Below are 23,944 nucleotides of genomic sequence, written 5' to 3'. Positions count from 1 at the left end.
TTTGTACTTTTCAGCAAATGATCAGATATCAGAAAGATTCACTTAGATTGCAATATATATACCAGAAGGTCAGGAAGTCAACTAGGCAAGACCTGCATTATGTCAAGTGGTATTCTATATTCCCAATTTTTCACTACTTAGTACTTCACTGCTGATTATCAAGGCTATTCTCCAGTTTCTTTTTCATGTTTTATTTTCCAAAGGAAAATAAGGTGTTTTCGTTTAAGAAAATTCAGAAAATGTAACAAAGGGAACAGAAGCTGTAAGAAATGAGTAGTAGAAGTCTACATACCTACCTTTTAGTTTTATGGAGTACTTTTCCAAAATGCTTATATTTAGTGTAAAGTCTGGAAATATTTGGTTACCTGTTAAATGCACTCAAAGTTCCAGAAAAAGGAAGACATAGAGTACTTACCACTATAGAAGAATGTCGAATGTCTAATACATAGCTATTATCCAAATCATGGGAACTTAATTTTAAAAACTTGCTCATATTTTCCCCATCAATCCCAAGATTACGCAGGCCATTCATCATTTTTCCATCTGATTTCAGAAAATCCAGAATACTTCATTAAAAAAAATAAAAGAAATTTTATTTCGCTTGACCAAATTAAAAACGTCTTTTAAGGTCTGGCAGACTTTAAGAAAACCATTTGGTGTTTTTATTAATAGTCAAAAACATATTACTAAATTAAGTTCATTAATAATCAAATATTTCTTGTAATAAGCCATTCAATGTAAAATTAATTGCTTTCGGGAAGATAAAGGAGTAATAAAATTAACATTCAATTGAACAATCTCTCTAAGGACTTTTCCTATTCTGATATTTTGGGTTCATACATTTTGGTGGTATATTCTTTCATAAGTTGTTTTGCACAATCAAAAGCATGCATTTTGGGGGCAAAATAGGTTATGGGTACTAAAATGTAGACAGGAGGGTTAATTTATAATGTTCTGTAGCAACAACTAACAATTGACTGTTTATTTCTAAACAGCTATCAGGGAGGATTTTTAACATTCTCAACATCTAGAATATTTGAGATAATGTAAAGATTAACATTTATGTTATCAATCACCCTGATAACTCATCACACACATTATCAGAGTATCACACCAGGGGGAGTATTTGGTCTAGCAGGTTGAAGGGCCGAGGCTCAACTCGCCAGCTCTACTCCCGACTCCAGCTTTCTGCCAATGCACACTCCAGGACGTGGCACGTGGTGGCTCAATTAACCGGGTCTCCATCATGCAACTAGTTCTTGGCTTCCAGCTGAGATGCAACCCAGCCCTAGTCATGGCAAGCATTTGAGGGGTGAACTAGTAGACAGAAACTTTTTCATCTGTCTGCCTCTGATAAATCAAAATGAATACATACGTGAATTAAAAATAAAACAAGACTTTTCACTTGCTATATTTACTAATTCTTCATCTTTTTAGAGATTTATCTATTTATCTGAAAGGTGAAGAAACAGACGGAAGACATACAGAAGATCTTCTATCCGCAGGTTGATTCTCCAGATGGCCACCATCAGCCAGTTCTGAACCAGAGTAGTTAAATGTACGAAGGCATCTCAAACACATCATCATCTTCTGCTTTGCCAGGCAAGTTTCCAGCAAGCAACAGCAGAAGCAGAGCAGCCAGGATTCCAACCAGCACTCCATTACGGGTTGCTAGTGTTGTAAACAGCTGGTTAGATCACTGTACCACAACTACGGCCCTTCAGTTCCTTATACTTGGGCAAATACTAAATTCAGGTTAATTTTTACCTTTACATAAACCTTCAATAGTTTATGTCAATAATTTAATACTTACCTAAAAGGGTCATAAATATCCTTATCAACACGGAGGCCATTTATAAATAGGCGAGAATCACCTGGCTGAATTTCAAATCTTTCTTGCAGATCCTTGAAACAAAGCAAAATAACAGTTACTCAAGTGACAAAAAACAGTCATCTATGCCAGGGTTATACAAATTATTTCTGTAGATAGAACAGATATCTTAGGCTTTGTAGAGTATATAGTCTCTGCTACCACTATTCAACTCTGCCTTTGTAACAAAATACACAATTGGGCATCATTCTGTTCCAGTAAAACTTATTTATCAAAATATGTGGCAGGCCAAATTATGGCCCACAGTAGCAGCTTAACCATCTCTGATCCACATCAGTTAAAAACAGAATGCAATATTGGAATATTTGGATTCAGTAAGACATAATAACTTATATTGTTATAATACTTACTATATTATATAATATTTAGGCACACACTGAAAATTTAAGAGGTAGAATATTCCTATTCCTTTAGACAAAATATTCGAGAAGTCAAATTTTCATACATGTATAAAAAAATTGGAGTTTATTCTAAATTCATAAAAGTTGCTCCTACGACCATGTTTAAATTGTTATTATTTATTCAATAAATATTTTCTGACTGCCTCCCACGTGTTAGAAACAAATCCAGTCCCATTTTTACATTACCATGAAGTTATTAAAATCATGGGACATCAGAACTTGGTTAAATCTTGGTCTTGATACCAACCAACTGCAAGTTTTGGGCAAACTCAATCCAGTAATTCTTTGTTTCCTCATCTGTAAAACTGGATTAATTATGTAAATCTGATCATTTTGCTGTGATTTAAATTTGAAATATGTCTAATCACAAGCACAGCTACCACAAATGAAAACTTGTAGTGTTATTGGGATAAACAAATTGATATAGGAGGAAAATCAATTTTAACCAAATGCATTTCAATGCTAGGCAGGTGATTTAATAGAGATTTGTATAAATTATTCTGGAAAGGCAGGGGAAGAACTAACTTAAACAGATTAAGAGAAAGCTTTCCAAATATGAAGTTTTCTGTAAATTAACACTCAATAGACAGATGAGTTATACACAGAAAAGGGAGATGAGTACTTTTCAACAGGACAGAGGAATATTTCCCCATATTTTATACAGAATACTAGCAAGAGATTAAACACCTAACATCACAAGAGTCATAGGTTGAGCTTTTTTTTTTACTTTTCTTTCAGTGAATTGTACTAAAAAATCTATTTCAAATTTCAAATCGATGCCCTACAAATTTGTATTGCCTATTGTTTCTTGCCAAACTTGCATTCATTCTTCACACCAATCAATTCAATTTCTTCTTAACACCTTATTTACTTCAATTTCAGTGTGTAAGTAGAAAGTATAAGTACAAATCCACTCAAAATTGTTAATAACCTCAAAACTTCTGTGCAGTGCGTTGAAACAAAAGGTGTTCAAAAGGGGCCAACACAATGGCACAGTACTTCATCCTTTGCCTGTGGTAATGGCTTTGAATATTGGTGCTGGTTCTAGCCCTGGATGCTCTATTTCTACCTAACTGTTTGCTGATGGCCTAGAAAAACTGAAGGATGCCCCAAGTGCTTTGGGCCCCTGCACCTACATAGGAAATCCAGGAGAAGCTTCAAGCTACTGGCTTCAGCTCAGCTCAGCTCTGGCCATAGGGACCTTTGGGGAGTGAACCAGTGAACCAGCAGATAGAAGTCGTCCCTGTGTAACTCTGCCTTTCAAATAATCCTTAAAAAAGGGGGCGTTTAAAAAACAGATAATGGATTGAATACTTAGAGATGGGTGCTCACAAATTCCCTTTCCTCTGCTCCAGCTGGCTAACTTCAGATGCTGGCATAGCAGCCTAACTGTATTGCTTAAGTGATCCTTCCCGAACAAGGAGTAAGACCTTAACTTCCAGCAACACAACAGACCAACAATTCTAAAATCCTCTTAAATGAAACACCATTAACTCTAGATTTTAACATTCTCTAAACATAGCTTAGTCTTAGGGAAAAAAAAGTATCCACCTAAGACTGAAATGACAGGGACTATGCACCCAGGGAAGGCAGTCACCAAGGTTCTGCTCTGAGGAAAGCTAAAACTTCTCAGGTGACTGAAAATGTGGATTCTGAGGGATCAAGCTAAGAATAGCAGTACGGGGAAAAAGTCAAAAATGCCTTTGTGTACATATCAAGAAGTGCTATGCTCACATTGCAATAGTGTAATAGGAAACAAAATGGTATTCAGAAACAGCACAAAACTTCATCCATCTTGCCTTAGCTTCTGTAAGAGTAAGAAAAAAATCTTCCATCCTGATTTATGGCCTCTGGTTTATCTTTACATGGGTTTTGAGACCTGATAATCACATTATGTTTTGTTTCAAAGCAGTATAAAACCAAGAGTCTTTATTTAAAATGAAAGGAAACTCAAGAGTATTCCTGCGATTAAGAAATACACATAAATCCCCATAGAGAAGATTTCACTTATTAAAAAATCAGTTTCATCCAATAAAAGGATATCACCAAAGCTGAGCTATTAACTGAAGCTGAAGACATTCTAACTGGCTTTCAAAGGCAAACTGGCTTATAAACATGGCTGGTAGTTCGTAAGGTACAACTATTTACATCCTAATTGTAAAAAGCTGAAGTCACATTAAAAAATTTAAACCTTCTATATGAAGGTTTGTATCTAAGATAATAGGAGAAAATAAGATTCCAAGAAAAATGTTTTTAAAAAATAGTATTAGGGAGATGTTTAACTGTAAAATATTCATACAAACTAATTAGTTGGAAATGTTCAGGAGAGGTGTAACCTTATCAGTTAAAGTATCATTTGAATTTTACATTTAATTATATTAGGTTATATACTTTATGTGTTTTGCACTGCTCAAACAAAAAATGTTAGTGACCACTTTATTTAAAAACAAAAAATGTCATGAAATATAACATCTCTGAAAAAATGATACATACATATTGGATTGACATTGAACTTAAGCATCGCTCAAAAGTAGATTTTGGCTATTCAAAGCATCAATTATAATCTTCCCAGGAATATTTTACGATCACTCAAGTTAAAGCAACTTTCTTCAGAACAAAACCAAACCCAATTTACTTGTACAACTTGAGCATGATCATAATTTAATAATTTTCACATGAGTCTAAAGTCACCAAGTATTGAAATGGCCATAAACAAGGAATTTTATGTCAACTGCGGCATCCTCTAAACTGTTCCTTGTCACTTATCCCTTATATTCAAATATTTTTTGGTTTTTCAAAGATTGCTGTTCATCTTTAGTGACTATTTTATGGAAACACAAATATTTAGTTTTCTCTACTTTCTTACATAAAAGACTTACTTGATAAGAGAATACACTTGTCCAATTTTTGAGGTTCTGAAATTTTGTTTTTCAGCTTAATTCTATTTCTCTAATGATTCTGTCCACAGGTATTGCAGGCAATGTGCTCTTTGGCATGTCTGACGGCTAGAACGGTTACACACTTCAGAGCATCCACATACCAATCCATGTGCAGGTACATCACATGGAAAGCCCTAGATATTTTTGACTTTCAAGTCAGAGCTATTCTTTCCCAGGGCTGTAATTCCATTTCATTCGACAATTCTTACATGCCCACGGGCTAGAGGACAACACGTACTGCTAGCCCAAATACGTTCTTCTAAAACTACAGTCAGGATACCATTATTATCCTTGCTTTTCACCAATGCTTCTGCTCTAAAGAGATAGTTCACCATGACTATTTGAGGAGTCATAAGTATTTAGTTTCCTAATTAAACTCCAGAGTTATCTTCTGGAATGAAAACTGTTTCATAAAGCAGATAGGGATAACCACATGACAAAACTAGACAATGATGTAGGAATCAAAATTATTGCGAACATTACAGGAAAGATTTAGTGATGAGATGAACATGGCTGGTGCCACAGGCAATCTGTAAAACATAATGGTGTAACTTGATCAGAAAGTACAGGATGGACTGTGTGAGCTCACAGACTGCTGGTGAAAGAAACCAAGGTCTAAGTCTGTAGGCAACGATCTGCAGAAGGGCAAAAGTCTGAAGGCCAAGGCCAACTGGTGAGGGTCCACAGTTGGGCAACGGTCCAAGGCCACAGAACTCTGTCCTTGAGACAGTCGGTGCTGAACTTTCGTATTTGGGACACACTGCTGCCTCCTGATTGGCAAGCACTGGCTGCTCAGCATCAATACGGGGCACAGCTATGAAAGCGCATGCCATGCCATTCTTGTCATTGGATTCCTCAAGCAGTAACATAAAGGTGGGGTAGTGAACATCCTTCCTTAGTGAAAGGGGCTTCGCTCTGGCCTCCCTGTTTTCATAGTATGAACTTTGGTCCATCTCATTTCTCATTTTCTAAATTACATGTTGCTCTCTCCAACCCTGTTTGTGCTGCTGTGTGGAGCACCAGCTGGCACCATCCTTCCTTCCTTTCTCAATTCTGAAGACAGAAAGGTAGTACAGAAGTGTGGCTCCCAACTTGCAGCCATGAACGGCAAGCCAAGACATTTTCACAGATGTATTCCTTACTCTGTGGAGCACCAGTACTGCAATTTCCAAATACATTTGCTTTGAGACTTACTTTTATGTAAAGAACATCAACTCCTACTGTTCAGGGCCCAGTGAATCTATTATTATATTACTGAAAGTCAAAACTGCCCCATAAAATACAGACAGGCAGTAGTATAAACATTTTATTATTAACATAGTTAGGATCATTTGGGATCCAGAGATAACAAACGATTTGGTGGAATCATAACTATTGATCAATTGTGTCTTATTTTCTAAGGAATCTATTAATGTTCCAATGGCTAACAATGCTTCAGTCCCAGTAAGTTTTCGAGCAAAGTCAGTTACAAAAAATATTTAACTCACAGCTTTGTTATCCTGTGAAGAAAAATCATACTTCGTGGGTAGAAAATCTACAGTGTTGGGCGAAGTAAGTAGTGGACATCATGAAAACCTAGCTACATTCACAGAGTATACACTTATAATAAATATAAAAGTGAAAGAATTTGAACTGTTTCAGTAATTTTAAAAAAGATCAACATTATGATCAACACTTCCTTGTGTGACAATTAAGTATTCAAAACCTGAAATAAGAATATTATGGTAATTTTAAGACAGTATTTTAAGCAAACCTTTTGATTCTGCTTTATTTCTTCCCTCATCTGCTGACTTACAGGAACTCTGGTCAGAGACCTGGGAAAATAAATGCTGATAATTCATTCTTTCTCAATTGTTCATGACTAATCCACAATTCAGTAATACACATTAAAGAAACTGAAACTGTCAATCCTTTCAAGACTGAAAACTATTTCCACATAGACAATTGAACTAAGGATTTTTTTTGACAAGCATATTTAAGTTATACAATGAGATCATCAAAATTTCATGGACTGCATATTGTCATAGATTTAATATTTACCTTTTCAGAACATGAAAAAAGCTACTCTGTGCTGTTTTTCCCACAGAGATACTTGTTAGAAATTCACCAACTTTATCATATGTATAAATGCAAATAGGCAACATTCAGAATACTGGAATATAAAGAACTGCGGCTAGTGCGGTATTTTATTGGATTACTCAGGTCTCACATGCTGATAATACAGTTGTCCTTAAACATCCCTGGCATATTGGTTTCAGGACCCAACACAGGTAACAAAATCCATAAATGCGTAAGTTGCTTTTATAAAATGATGCGGTATTTGCATGGAATCTACATACATCCCCTCATATACTTTAACTTACGTAACTAATGCATGACACAATGCAAATGTTACATAAGTAGTTGCTAACACTGCACTATTCAGGGAGCAAAGAAGTTTAGTATATATTCAACAGTTGTTCAATGTTTTCAAATGTCTATAAAAATGTTTGATTCATTTAACTTCCGGACATGGAGCCTGAGATACAGAAGACTGCGCTTACTTTCTTACTCACACGTGAAGATTTCATAAATCCCTGAGAAAGATAGGTCTTTAATACATGTCATATACACAGATTTTATTCGTCTTAATAATCAATAAGGATAATTATTATATATCTTTCAACTTTATACATAGCAGAAAATAAATTAAAACTGAAATAACTGTTAAATGTCAAGTTTTCTAGCACAAAGGTGTATCTTCAAACAACCCACCATAATTATGTATCATGCCTTAAAATTCAGGAGCATTAATAAAATCCCTATTGAAAATTTAAGTTTTATTAAGTATTTTGATTTATGAAACATTTGATTTTATACTAGTAGATTTACAATCAAAAATGTTCAAGCCTACAATCTAGCCATGAAGCAATAGTAGCACATTTTGTAAATTTTTATTAGTGGCCATAAACAGTATGTAACATAAAAACCCTCCAATAATTATACTGATTTAGTTTTAATATAGGCAGTCAATTCTCTTGTTGAAAACTAATTACTTTTACTTGTATTTCATCTAACAATTTCAGAAGCTAAATAACTTTATGTGGCTAAATGATATACCTATTCATATATATTCTGCTTTCCATCGTATTGACTTCTTCAATTCTTGGCAGTTAAAATGGAGTCCTAACTATATTCACTCTTATCCTGCAAATCAAATCATCAATCTTTACTTGCACTAAATATTCTTCTTCTGTTTTGAGGCCAACTAACGAATATTTATCTATAAAAGGCAAAGAATGTAAGATTTAAGTTTCTGTAACTTGTACTATGGATGAATGCACAAGAACAGATTTTGGGACCAAAAAAGGAGGCAGAGTAATCACTCAATGCTTAAAAGTTACACTGAAAGCATGGATTGCTTTCCATTTCCTCTCAAGACAACACTATGGCTGCATATGCACTCGTGACTTAACACATCTGTGCCTTCCCAACAGAAAATCATTATATTTAATAAAATAAATCAGAACCAAAAAGACAAAAATCATTGTCTTATCTGATTTGTGGTAGCTAATATATAGACTACAAAAAAATCACTTCATGTATTCGAGTGAAATCATATCTTGTGATTTAATTACTGCTTATAACTTGACTTTATTCCTGTGGAAAAGTCATCTTTCTACTTTTAACTTGTACAGCTCTTTGTTTAGATAAGCACTGAGCCTGTATTTAAAGTCTGTTATTGCAAAAGTTAAGAAGAAAGGAAGGAATGGGGAGGGATAAAAACATGGTATTCATGAAATCCTATCAACAAAATTTATGAAATAAATTTTCTATGTATTAATGAATTAAAATGTAATTTTACAAAGAAATTATTTCATATTTTAGCTGTTACTTATAATTGTATAGTCTGAGAAATGGGCAAAGGAAATCTGCAGGCATTTTTCAAAAGAAAAGATCAAATGCCTAAGAGACATATGAAAAAATGCCCAGGCTCCCTAGCTATTAGGGAAATACAAATAAAAACCACACTGGGGTTCCGCTTAACTTCAGTGAGAATGGCCTGTATGCAGAATCCTTCAAATAACATCAGCTGGCATGGATGTAGGGGAAGGCACCCTACTTCATTGTTGGCAGGAGTTTAGGATGCTACGGCCATTATGAAACAAAGTATGGAGATTGCTCAGGAAAATGAAAATCCGTTTACCACATGAACCAGTAATCCCACCCCTGAGAATATATTCAACGGAGGGAAACCTACATATGAGAAAGCAACCTGAATCCCTACATTCATAGCAGCACAAATCACAACAGCACAGACATGGAAGAAACCTAGATTCCCACCAAGAAAGGACTGGATAAAGAAATTATGGTATATCTACTCTATGGAATATTACTCAGCCACCAAAAAGGATGAAATGCTACTATTTGTAACCAAATGGTCCCAAATGGAGACCATTTTCCTCATATAAGCTAATCCCCAAATGACAAATATCAAATGTTGTCTCTGATGTAATACAACTTTTGTACAAAATATAAAACAAAAAGATACTTAGGTAAACAAGTTCACACACACATCTCATAACCAGTGTAATGGAGACTACAGTACTGGGAAACAAAGAAAAGACAACCCCCAACAAAAATTTTAATATGCCTGACATCAACATACTAGAATCTCTACCACTGCCTATACCTACAATGTCATGACACACATAGAAAAGGATAGAGTTGTGACTGCAATTTAAGGACTATAGTATTGTAAAATACAGGGGCATTGGGGAGAAGGGTGAGAGAGGAAAAGGGGGGAAGGAAGGGAAAGGCAGGAAACCCTATGCCTGCAAAATTGCATAATGGAAAACCAGAATAAAATTAGTAATTATTGCATAGTTTTGTCATTCCCAACCACGCTGTCATCAAGCTATGACCAATGTCACAATATTTCATTAATTCTCATAAAGCATGGTAACCAGACTGTACAATCAGTAACACATAGAAGATATATTTAATATAACATCAGTATTTTCTGAAAGCTGATCAATTAACATACTACTAGCACAAAGTATTCCACAAAATATTCCACACAATTAAACATCACTAATTGTTTTGAAACTGAAAAGGCAAGAACGTGATTACAGAATTTAAAATTTCTCAATAATTTCATTGTCCTCCATAAAATATATTCTTATTAATTTAAAAATTATCATACATTATATCTTAATTTTAAATTTTTCATAAAATATTTACTTTAAATTTGCGTGTAATTCAAAAGTTCTATTTCATAGTACATAAAACACAAACACTGACCAATATTTTCTTCAATAAAAAAGCAACACATACAATAAAAACAGTTTATAAAAGCTGTATATACTAGTATTATTGCTATCTTCATGGTAAATGAAATCAGATGCTTCCATAAAATTCAATGGAAAGATTTGTGGCTGTAATTAAACTGATAATTGTTACTATACCTGGCCTTTATGGGGAAGTTCTGTGAAATGTCTTTCATTAATTTTATGGCATCATAAACTGGAGTGGACATTATTTGAGAAGCTGCTTGAAAACTAAGATCTAGAAAGAAAAAAACAGATTAATGAATCTAGAACTCTGAAAGGCATTTTTAGATATTTGCATAAACTTTAAAAACTTAGTCCATCTCCCCACAGACTCAAACAACCAAGTTGACACTTTTCCATTTAGCGCTTTAAGTGGAAACTTTTTACTATGTCCAGTTAAGGTAAGCTTTATACTTCCATGAACACAGTTACCCTCTAATGTCTATTACTTGATTCTTCACATGTTACAATCTAACTTTGAAAGAGGTGTAAATACTGACATGAGCATTTTTTTCTATAAGTTGACAAAGTTTTAACTAAAAGGGAAAAAAGGAGGAATGGGTATGCACATCCAGTTCTGGAAATAATTATAGTAAAAACCCACTGCACTAAATTCAGTAAATACGAAGCATTCAACACTGTTTTAGCTCATCATGAAATAAGACCTTATACTTAGCATTCTGCTTGAAATGACAGTTTTAGTTAAAGAACTTGTGTGGCTTCCAGGAATCTTTAGTTTCAGTTATTTGTCAAGAATCAGAAGAGATTCCAAAATTGAATTATATAATAGCAATGATTGTTTTTCTGAAACATTTCATAAGAACCCTAGTTTATCAAATATTAGTAAAATTATCAGTTACTTGTGTTTCTAAATTCTCAAAGTGAAGTGGTAGATCAGGCATTTAGGGTAGCCTTCCATGGGACAACAGAAACTAATGAACTATGGCTCCAACTTCAGCTCTCATGTACACTGGCTCAGTAACTTTTGAATTTTCTCAATCTATCCAACAGGTTTTGAGCCTAATGCTGCAGTAAGTTTAAGTGTCTTGGTGTCTTAATGGACACTGCTAGACTTAGGAATGGTAAATGAACAGTCTTAATCTTTCTCTTATAATCCTTTTGTAATGGGATCACAGATCTTCTCATCCTTGAAGATGTTTCCTTGTGCTTGTGCTTCTTTAACAAACTCCCAATTCTCATCACTCTGGCTTTCTCATTTCCCTTCAACTTGTGGGTGAGCGCCAGGATACTCCTGGTGGTACAACAGTATCTCATGCCATACTCTAAGCACCTCTCCCTTAAAAAAAAAATCTTTGGAAGGTTTAAATTTTTTAAAAGTCCTTTCCTTTTTTTAACGACAGCTAGTGAGGAAGACTGACAACCTACTACTCACCTCTCTGAGCGAGAGGCTCACGTCCCTCCAGCAGGGGGCCCTGCTCTCCACATCTTCTCCAGGTTTCATAACCCTTCTCTCGCTTTTTCACAATTACAGCCGATAACCTAAGTTACTAGTACTGGGTTTTGACAATCCATTTTTCTTGTTTTCCTTGTATTAAACTTCCTTAGTTTGTGTGTACCAATGTCATCCTGTGCTGCCTCTTAGGACTGCTACCTAATCAGACTTCTAAGTGATAAATTCCAGCTGATTGTACACAAGAACAACTTTTTATTTTAGAAAGAGTATCCTAGCACCCCCGTTGAAATTGGTTGTGTTTACTATCACCATAACGTCAAATGACAGAGTAATCACAATAGTTGCTATATAATGAAAAGAGGACCATGCATGAGATCTGGCTCAAACACAAAACCACAACAGGGTGGTCAAAGCAGAATAGATTCTATCAGTTCAAAGAGGTAGAGTCTTTTCAACTAATTTATCATCTCATTTCTTAAACATTCTACTAAGTAATTTTCTATTAAGTTCTAACAGTGTTTAGCCCATGGAAAATTTGTGTTGGGTAGGCAAAATACAGAAATCAGAGAATGTTAATAGACAGTCATGCTAAATAAAAGCTTTTTAAAGAAAAAATAAATCAGTTACTAAAATGCTGTGCCAAAGTAATTCAAATACCTTGTAGCTCCCAGATTTTCAAAGGCATCATTTCTTTATTACTCTCAATCAGGTATTTTTGGAATGCTGTTAGATTATCTTTAAGGTCTGAGTGTATTTCTCTGCATCAGAATATTAAGTCATGTTAATTATCATCACCTAATACAAGTCAACACACAAACAGTTTGCTCTGGACATTAATCCTTCAAAGCAATTAAAGTAATTATTAATAATTACAACAACGAATTATAACAGCTTTATTCACAGAATAGAGCTAAGGACATTCTCAAGTGTTCTTTTTCAATATATAAAACAAAATCTGAAAGGATGATCCCAAGTGTGTTAACGTTGCCTTCAAGAGATAGAAGCATGGGGTAGAGATGTGAGGAGGAAAGTAGAGTGTTTAAGTTTGTTACATAATTTTAACATCTAAATGTCAAGTATTTCTGCTATAATTAAAACTAATTTTACAAAATGACAAAAAGCTCATCAATCTTGTAGTAATTTATTTCTGAAAAATTGTGTCCTTCATTCTTAAAAAACTGAGTCAGATTATTTTGCCAAATGTCACGTATCTGGGTACCTTTTAGATACAACAGAATGTACTAGGATGGTATTCTCCTGTAATACAGCCTACTGTCCTTCCTCCACTGCTCATGGAATCAAAACCGCTTTCAGATGTAAACAGACAAAATATTATGAAAAAAGTTTTATACAGCTAATAGCACAACTTACAAAATACTTATTTCCAACAGCTGATAGGAACATTTTGTAATTGAATTGACAAAAATGTATAGATCATCTAAACAGAGATCAATTTTATGATTAAACATCCACAGTAGAATGGCAAAATCTTTCACTGTATCTACAATGAGACTCCTCTTAGATTATAGATCAAGACTAATGAAGATTACTCAACAGCAAAAAAATAAATTCTTCCTAAAAGGTAACTAAAAAGTAAATGAATCCATTTTCTAAAGTTTTAAGGTACCAATTATTAATTTGGAGAATAATGTTTTCCAAAGTTTGCTAAGAATCATTATTTTTTCAAATTCTTTTGTAATTCAGGCAACAGAGACATTATTCATAACATCTCAAAGTAAGGGATCCTTGCCTTGACAGAATCAATGAATTGAGTGCTAAGGAAGAACTAAGTATTTCTTTTAAAAAGTAAGTAACTTGTAGTCCCAGTGAATTTTTTTCAGTGTATGTAACTTATCTCCATGAAAAATTCCCATGGAGAATAGTGAACTCCAAATTGAAAGTTTGCTAAAAATTGGATAAAATACTGTTATCTAATTCATAAATTTCTTAAAATAAATCTGGTTTATAAGCAACTTTGAATTTTAACAGTTCTAATACACATCTCTATCAATACCCTTATATACTCAATTGTCTATATAAATTAACGTGGTCTCCAACAATGGTGTCTCACTATCTACAGTTAAAGATTCATCAGGAGACACAAACTCTGTGTCCTTAATAAATTCTGGAAATAGTAAATGAGAACTCAAAGTGTTAATGAATACATTTCTTTAATTTCATGTAAGAAGGAATCAAGCTTTCTTCTGTAAATGTGAGCAGGCACAGGTGAACTTACACCTATCCCCGTTCGTGCATTTTAAAGACTCGCATCCTACTGTCTTCAATCAATGTGGCACAATAAAAAATGGGAAGCAGCTTTAATTTCTGAGAGACTATTCATGTGCGTATTCATGTGTGTATCAAATTAACAGCAGACATTAAAACTTGTTCAATATTGCAATCTGTGACACAAAATTTTAAGGAATACACTTTTTCTTGTGCATAAATTTCTTCAGTTTAAAATTCAACTTTATCATACATATATGATTATGTTAGATTTGCAAACGTTTAGATTCTATACAGTTTTATTTTAGGTTTCTGCCAGATACAATTTTTATCTTTTAACACCGATTTTCTAAGCATACAATGTCAAATTTGTCAAATGAAAGATTTTTAGTCTAATTTTTATCTTGTGCTTTATGAATGTCAAAAACATCAGAATACCTTTAAAAATTAAAGGAATATAATTGAAATTTCTTACAGCTTGCCAAATTAGCGCAACAATAAAAATGCCATTTACTCTCAGAACACCATTAGTGCACAAAAGTGCACTAAAATAAAGATTTATTTATTTAGAGAGAGACAGATAAAGAGGGAGGGATCTTCCATCCCTTTGGTTCATTCTCCAAATGACCCCAACCAGCTAGGGCGAACCAGGACAAAGCCAGGCACCTGCAATTCCTTCTGGATCTCCCAGCTGGGAGACAGGGGCCCAAGCACTATCTGCTGCTTTCCCAAGTCGATTAGTATGTAGCTAGATTAGAAATAGAGCAGCCAGGACTCACATCAGGGCACAAGCAGGAAGTCAACTTTCTAAATGACAGCCTAATGTGCCCAGGATAGCCTCTGCAATATTTCTTTAAAATGAGCTTTTTTACTGAAAAGAAATTCAGTATGAACAGTACAATTTTTTCTTGGCACTATTTTTAAAAGTCTTAATAAATTACAAGGTAATATTCATTTTTCTATTTGTATTTTACAAATACATTTATTACATGATATGAAATTTTAAGAGCATATTAAATCACTATAAGCTAAAATACTACCTTCAACGTGTAAACCTAGTGAATAAGCAGTATACAGCTAATTCTTCCCTATTACGGCAGCTTTGTTAGAATGAAGGCAGGGGAGGGTCAGTGGGCAATGCAGGCAGGAGAAGTGTGGAGTGCAAGTGCTGCTACGCTCCTAGAACTATCATAAAACAAAATGTGTTGATACAGAAATGACTTCAGCAAAACAAGTTAATATCTTCAATAACAGAAAACTGCGTCTTATAGTAATAACATCAAATACTGAAAATACAAAACAGGATAACAAAATACAAGTCTAACAAACTGATTTGCATTCACTGCTTTATGTTTTAAAGTTTGAGCCAACTCTATGTCTATAGGACAATTTATTTGCATCAAAAACTAGGTAGAGAGACCTAACTCAAACAAGTTTGTTTTCCTAGTTGTCCCAGAGAGCAGTACAAGTATTAAAAATAAAACTTCCAATTTTTTATGAAACTTAACAGCTTTACCTAATTAATAAATTTCTATATTTAGGATTTATATGCAAATAAACTTCAACAGTAAATAATTCAACTTGGGACAAAATATATAGAACATTTGAAATGTAGGTACTATAAATTAGTTTTTTTAAAAAGGGCAAACAGCAGCAAAGTTGACATACAAGCAATGTACCTCAGAATTCATTCAAAACCCAAGAAAAATAAAAAAATTAATTCTTGCAATAATTGTATTTGTCTGTTCTTGAATTCAAATGATTCAGTATAACTAAATAACTCCAGGTTTTAAAATAAACTTATCACCTCATCTATTAAACTGATAGAAATTTTGGCCCAAGGTCTTGGACCTCTGTACCCAGGTGGCAGACCTGGTAGAATGCCTGGCTTCAGATGGTCCCAATTCTCGCTACTGTAGCCATTTGGGAAGGGAACCAGTGCAGGGAAGTGCTCTTGCCCTCTCGTTCTGCCTTTCAAACAAATAAATCTTTTTTTAAAAAATGTGCACAAAAAGGATGGAAAACTACACAGCAAAATGTAACAGTAACGTAACACTGGGTTTATTGGTGTTAGTGAATTACTCATTTTTGCTTTCTCTAGGTTTTTGTCATTTGCTGTGTGTTATTTATACACACCCACATTTTCTGCCACACAAATGAAAGAAATGAAAGACGATCAAATTAGCTCTTTTGGAAACAATACGGAAAAATAGTATCAATTTAATTTCAATTCAGAACTTACTTTAGTTTGCCAAAGAGAAATCCCTGAACTTCATCTGCTCCAGTCTCATCTTCTACGGTAGTATTAGTCACAGCTATATTTTGGGTTAAAAAAACATAAATTTCGTCACAGAAAATAACATTTTACAATAAAAAGTCATGAAAATAGTATTTCATTGGTTTTACCTTCATGGACCAGCTTTATACATTGTACAATTCTTATATCCCAAATACATATTTTGCAAAAAGGTTTGGATATTATTGAATAATGATAAATGCTTTATAAATTTCATGGTCAAACTTTATTTTATAATCAGAAACAATAAGCCAAACAGCTTGCAACAAATGCTGAATTTAGCTCTAAAGACAGAAAGAAGTTCAAATCCCAACAAACGCATATTCTGACACCCTTAGAACATCAAGGAATCTTCAGGAAAACATCAAAAGTCACGGGCTCCAGAAAGGATATATATCACAGTAGCTAATATAGCAGATATTTACAACACACAGTAAAGTGAAATACTTGGAGAGTACTTTTGGGATTTTGAGACCTGTGATCTCTAACGGCATGGGGTTTCTCTCTTCAGAGCTCAGCACATAACCTGCCCTTCTTACTCTTCCAGAGCTCTGGATTTCTAAGACTGCAAGTGAAGACACCAATGCTCTGATCTAATGTCCCCTTTTCTCCTTCTATTCATTCATCCGGCAAATATTTGCTGAGTGAAGACTGGGGACTGGTAGTACAGATACCAGGAAGATAAACAGAAATGGTATTGATTACCCTTGGTGAAAAAGAAAACAGGTAAATATACAATGAGAGTAGATTATGGAAAGGGTTTCTGAAAGAAGGAATAGAGAGAAGCCCCAATTCTGGTACAGCAGGCTCAATTGCCACTTGAATTGCTACCATCCTAGTTTATAGCATTGGTTCAAGTCCTAACTGCTCCACTTCTGCTTCAGCTCCCTACTGGTACCCCTGGAAAGCAGCAGATGCCAACTCAAGCACCTGGGGTCCTGTCGCTGCCGAGACTCACATGGAGTCCAGCCTCCTGCCTTCAGCCACACCAGTCCTGGCCATTTCATGTTAGGGAGTGAGTGATAGCTCCCTCTTCAACTCTGTCACTTGGTCTCTTAAATAAATATATATATAAAAAAAGAAGGCACAACCAGAGCAAGATGTTGGTATAGGGTGAGGACAGCTTTAAGCTGGCAGAATAATTAGCCAGGGTGAAGACAGATTCCAGGAAATAAGCGAGGATAGGCCTATGGCAGGTGGGCACCTGCAGACCTGCAGATGCAGGGAAGCAGCAGAGACAACTGACCGGTGTTGCAGTGACCAGATATCTGAGCAGCGGTGAGCTGTCGGCCATTGATGATCAGAGCCCTACCGGAGACCAGGTGGGAAGGGGAGTTCACCAGGAGATCAGGAGGTCAGAAATAAAGAACTGCCTTGTCCTACTGATATGTTTGATCTAACCAGGAGCAGAGACAGAAGAGCAGACACTTAGTGGCGGTGCAGGAACAGCGTGGATTTCATGACCCAGACCCCCAATCAGTGCCACATCAGTAGCACCAGAGGCACAACAGAGAACTATGCAAATACTAAGCTGGGAGTGAACTCAATTCCTGCTCAGTGGAACTGCACTGGTCCCACATGGAAAACAGTACAACCCGGCATCCTGCAGGTTCCAAACAAAACAGGTCTGGCTGGCCCTCAGACCAAATGGCCAGCAGGTTCCAGCAAAACCAGCACCCAGTGACTTAGGACACCTGGTATCTTCATAATTCCAGGCATTGCTTGGGCCTGAATTGGGATAAAGGCTGTGCAGGATTAAAGGTGGTAAAGAGTGGCGAGCCAAGAGCTGGGGCCACAGGGACGATGGAGCCTACCACAACAGCCTGAGATTGAAACTTGTTGGAGGGAGTGGTTCGAGTAGAACCTGGCACCAAACACAATCAGCATAGTTGACCTGTAGACCTGTGGATAGCACAGCACAGAAACCTGTCCTAAGGAGGAGAATCTGATAATCAGAACAGAACTGCAAACAAAGAACCGGACACCAAACAATCAGTAAAATCGACCTGTGACCTGTAGGACAACATAGCAGGTTGTGTTCTCCTAAGGTCTAACCAGAATAGCAATGACCAAGAGCAAAAGAGACAGGCACAATGAGTATCAGTGATGCCTCCCTGAGTATACACACAAATCACTCCATGGCTAAGCAAGATTTTAAGTACAGTTCCCTTTAAAATGGGGGAGAGGAATCTCAAATACCTCAAATACCTAGGAATTAACGTAACCAAAGATATGGAAGACCTCTAAAATGAAAATTACAAAACATTAAAAAAAGAAATAGAAGATGGAGAAACCTACCCTGCTCCTGGATCAGCACGATCAACACCATAATGTCCATATTACCAAAAGTAATATACAGATTTAATGTGATCCCAATCAAAATCCCAACATTCTTCTCAGAAATAGAAAAGATGATGCAAAAGTTCATCCGGAAACACAAGAAACCACGAATAGCCAAAGCTATCTAGAAGAATAAAAATCAAGCTGAAGGAATCACAATTTCTAGATCTCAAGATATATTCCAGGCATCAAAACAGTCTTGGACTGCTAGAGAAACAAAGAAGATCAATGGAACAGCAAAGAAACCCCAGACAGGAGCCCATAAATGTACAGCCAAATCTTCAACAAGAGAACTGAAAATAATCTAGGGAAAAAGCCTGGTCTCTTCAATAAACGCTGTTGGGACAATTGGATAGCAGCCTGCAGAGGTAAAAAGCAAGACCCACATGCCACTTTCTACAAAAGTCAGCTGCAAATGGATCAAGGATCTAAATCTGCACCCAGAAACCATCAAAATACTAGACAAAAACATAAGAAGCATTCTCCAAGATATAGGAATTGGGAAAGACTTCTTAGAAGTTACCAAAAGCACAGGTAGTCAAGCCAAAATAAACAAAGGGGACTTCATCAGGCTGAAAAGCTTCTGTACAGCAAAGACGTTGACCAACAAAATGAAGCAGCAAACAGAATGGGAGAAAATCTTTGCACACAGCACAATCAATCAGGGACTAGCATCCAGAATTTACAAAGAGCTTCAACGACAGCAAAACAACCTTGTGAAAACTAAATTCCAAATTATGTAGGAAAATGTTCCCCTCATCTCCAGCTTGAGGGAAATACAGCTAGAATTATCTACATTAATTTTTTCAGAAAAAAAGTATATTTGAATATTTGCGTAATTCCAAGGCAGAGAAAGATTTCTCATTTTCTGGTCCACTCTCAGGCCAGGTTAAAGCCAACCTGGGCCACCCAGGAGAGCAGGGATGCAAACACTGAAGCCATTACTTGCTGGTTCCCAGGGTGCTAGTACTGGAAGTGGCATTGGGGCCTGAATTCAGCTACTCTAGCATGGAATGCAGGTGTCAATGGTAACCACTGTGTCACAAGCCCATCCTCAGAAAGCTCACCTTTCACTTGGGTATCATCCAATGCTTTGTATTCTGTATTCTTAATTGCTAGTTCCACACCATAGCCAGATAAGTACATTTTCCGTGAACTTGGTTTCTGTTCAAATGATTTTATCAAAAAAGTATATAGTCAATACATTTTTAAATTCAGTATGAATGTGTATTAGGATACTGTGGTACATTACAGTTAATAACTAATAAACATCTTTATGAAATCTTTGGGGTATAATGAAGTATCAATTGGGCAACATTTATATTCTCTCTACATAGTCTTAAGGCATCAGAAATTGGCTGACTACCACCATTTTCTAAAAACTTTTTCATGAACTGTACTATTTAGTCTTTTAAAACAAACAAACAAAAAAGGTTTTTTCCCTGTTACACCATCACAACTTTCCCATACTCCTGCGAGTTAATGAAAAGAGTCAAGTTTCAAAAAGACTTCACTCCTTCTAGAAACCTCTACAAGAGCTGCTCAGAAAATGATATTCATTCACTACAGTAAGTCAACGGAATGACACAAGCCAAGCTTTGGAAAGTAGCGGGAGAGGGGACAAGAATGACTTAGAAAAACCTGCTTCAACTTCTCATATTTCTTAACGGTTAGCATACTAAATGCCACACACAAGCTGTTTCAGAATGAAGGGATACAGCTGACTAAAACTGATCAGCTCAGCTCTGGCCATTACGGCCATTTGGAGAGTAGTGAGTCAGCAGGTAAAGATCTGACTCTTCTCTATAAATCTGCATTTCCAATTAAAATAAATAAATCTACAAAATGAGATATATCCCTATGTATCTCAAATACACAAATTTTTTAAGGGAAAAAGATGTAAAATTGACTCACAGAAATTATCCCATCAAACAAGAGAATCTACCACATGTTTTATTCAACAGAAAGCAACATAGATAAACATATACAATATTTTAGAAGACATCCAAGGACCTTACCAGTTTCAACTGGTATTGTTTTAAAGAAGTATTATTTTGTGCCTACAGAAGATAAATCTCACCAACAAAGATCAGCAGAATATATCTCATGGATTTTGATGTTTTTTGTTTCATCTCTTCAAAACACTGTCTCATTAAATTCTTCACTGACTCAGATCACACAGTAGCATCATTCTCTTCAAGAAGGTTCTTGATCTCCTTTTTCAATTCTTCAGTGACACATTAGTCACTGAGTACCATGTTAACTTCCTAGTGTTGTAAGTTTATTTTTTCTTCCTGTTAATTATGTTTTGTTGCTTTTCATTTAAACGGAGGCATAGAAACTGTGTAATGGAGACTATCATATCCAGTGGCATGTTGTTTAACTTCACGGTGTTGTAAATTTCTTTTCTGTTGATTGTTTTGTGGGGATTTATAGTGACTGTGTAGACTGACATATCAAGATGTGAGGATACGATGCAGTGTGCATCTCTACTTCCGAATAGAGGATGGACTCCCAGTGGAACTGTTAGATGTGTCATAACAATGGGATGCTGGACTCCCTGCCAGTGTCCATGCCCACAATGGTGGACTTCTGACTGTTTATGAGGAACTAGTGATATGGGAGAACTCACTGGGGATTGTTTGAGGGGATTAAAGAAACCCCAGAACCTATGAACTGTACAATAATTTAAAAATGCAAAAAATAGACAAGTATTTAGCATTCGGCTCATGTTAACTTGGTAATTTCTCAGGTAATGCTACAGTGAGAGATAGTATGGAAATGGAGTTCTTTATAATTACAGTAATCTAGAGAAGTTGCAAATCTTTTAATAGTAATAGCTTTCAATTTACATATCTCAATTTAGAGATATTTTGAACAGCTACTCAAAGGACAAATAGTTGGTACCAAAGAAAAGTTAAGGCCATGTATCTTATCACAGTTCATAAAACAAATGCAATTTCACATGACCAATTTCCATTAGTTCCAGAAAGTTATTAGTTCCCCAGTAATAGAATAAAAACATTAAATTCATTTACTTTTCCCATGTCAAATGCCATTCTCCAGAGAATAATTTGGTACACATTCTCAAAGGTCGGCATATGTCCTTAGGGCATAAATTAGAACCACTTGGGACAGAGCTAAATACGACAAATATCTGCATCTTCACTCACATTCTTAATCTGATTTGCCATTCATCTCTGCCTCATCCAGGAGTGAATCATAGCATAACATCTCTGCTATTGAAATTATTTTATTTTCAGCTATCATAAATGCATTTCTTCGTTCTACCTGGAACTAAAATGGCAACTCTTTGAGAGCGAGAAATGTTTTCATCTTATTCACTGGTATTTGAACAGTTCTTGGCACAGAGGTATTCAAATATTCATTAAATTAACGTAGTAAATGAATATAAAAATTTACCCATTATGTACACACTGAAGACACATTTTTGTATTTCTTTTCATAGATCATGTAATATCTCTATCCTACTTCATCACAACAGGAAACACGGGAATATTTAGTAAGATTTTTCTACTTTTGAATAGCAGTAACTCACCCAAAGTGAGCAATTAAAATTAAGGATAGCAAAGAACACTGGGGAAAAACATCTGATATGATACTACTGGATAAAAAGCTAGCTGGCCTTAGAAACCCAGCTCTTATCACTTCCTCTCAAGTACTTCCAACTTAAGAGTAACTGTAAAAATAAGCTCGGAAAGCACCAACTTGACACAGGCAAAACTGTAACAGCCCAAGCTCTGTTCTACCCCTCTCCTAAAACAGAAGGTCCTGTAATGCACTGTCCACCTTACCAAGTGGTCCCTGCAGTTTAAAACCCAGGTTGTAGTGTGCATTCAGGTTTGCTCAGCTGCAGGCCAATTGTAAGGTGGACACCTTTGTCTTGACAAGCTTTCCAGAGGCTTAGGGGAATACTTCCCATGAATCCTTTGCCTATTTGCCTATTTGAGTAATAAAGTTGGCTTGCTTGGCTTGCTATGTTTGTGTACAGTTTCAGCAGACTTATTTGGATGGACATTGGTACATGCTGGAAAATTCTTCACTGTGATATATTTTTACTTAAAATAGCTGCATTTGAGTAGTAACAAGTGGTATACAAATTGAGTTTTTGCTACTAGTTGTTATCCAAGTTTAAAATCTGTAAAATATAGGTCAAAAAGGACTATAAACATAGTACCTCCAGAACAGACAGAATCCCAATGGTTTTCCACATGTCACATTTGTCTCATCCAGCTTGAAAATTCAATTATTCTGATAATATGATTATTTAATTTATGCAATAATTTTATCAAAAAACAAGTATAGCCAAACTAATCTTACATACAACAGAAACATACCTGGATATAATGGCGAAGAACATACAAAATTTCAGCATTTTGAGCTTTTTTTGACAATGCTTTGTGAAATTCAGCAAATGCTCTGGTACCTATTTCTGCATAAAGAATAATCACTGGTAAGTTTTCTTTGTTTGTAGGATATTTATGATCTCCTTTAAACAAGTAAGGTCTGGGCCTAAAATAAAGCAAAAGAAACTTAAATGAAGCTCAGGTCAAGAATGTATCAAATTCATCACAACACTTTTCAATCTGTTTATCAAACAATTTATAATACACAAAATCACAGAAAAAAACTCAAATATCCTGTAGTCACTATGCGCTTAACTGCTACTACATGATAGAAAATAAATTCAGGTAATCCAAATTGATTAAAACTGGTTTTGTTGTTTTGTCTTTGCCTGGGATCAGTAATTGTGTTGTAGCAGGTTAAACTGCTACTTGCATGCCAGCATCCTTTATTAGTATGACAGTATGAGTCTCAACTTCTGATCCAGCTTCCTGCTCATATGCCTGGGAAGGCAGCAGCAGCTTGCTCAAGTGCTCGGGCCAATACCACCCATATGGAAACCAGAACAAATTTCCTGGCTCCTGGCTGCAGCCTGTTCAGACCTGGCTATTGCAACCAGGTGAAGAACACACTAATAGAAAATCTTTGTCTCAGCTCAGCCTTTTTCTCTGTCACTCTGCCTTCCAAATAAATCTCCAAAAAATTTTATCTTCCAACAGGATTTTTTTCTTTACACTATAAAACAAAACAATATTTCATG

At 35.5% G+C, this 23,944-nt stretch overlaps 1 protein-coding gene across 2 annotated transcripts in view; it reads right to left on the bottom strand.

Annotated features, from left to right (window-relative positions):
* Window positions 1–23,944, bottom strand: part of UGGT2 (UDP-glucose glycoprotein glucosyltransferase 2) — a 120,221-nt gene that overhangs the window by 77,735 nt on the left and 18,542 nt on the right. For both annotated transcript variants that reach the window (XM_058670626.1, XM_012926534.2), the window contains exons 5-12: window positions 23,178–23,352; window positions 19,887–19,983; window positions 16,426–16,498; window positions 12,615–12,715; window positions 10,679–10,778; window positions 6,985–7,045; window positions 1,814–1,905; window positions 416–566 (exon numbers count right to left, since the gene is read on the bottom strand). In XM_058670626.1, coding sequence (XP_058526609.1) covers window positions 416–566; window positions 1,814–1,905; window positions 6,985–7,045; window positions 10,679–10,778; window positions 12,615–12,715; window positions 16,426–16,498; window positions 19,887–19,983; window positions 23,178–23,352 — 850 coding nt within the window. The remainder of the gene's footprint in view (window positions 1–415; window positions 567–1,813; window positions 1,906–6,984; window positions 7,046–10,678; window positions 10,779–12,614; window positions 12,716–16,425; window positions 16,499–19,886; window positions 19,984–23,177; window positions 23,353–23,944) is intronic.

Source organism: Ochotona princeps, chromosome 12 (genome assembly GCF_030435755.1).
Source record: "Ochotona princeps isolate mOchPri1 chromosome 12, mOchPri1.hap1, whole genome shotgun sequence".
Lineage (NCBI taxonomy): Eukaryota > Metazoa > Chordata > Mammalia > Lagomorpha > Ochotonidae > Ochotona > Ochotona princeps.
The sequence above is the reverse complement of the archived record's forward strand: the minus strand, read 5'-3'. Positions and strand labels throughout refer to the sequence as shown.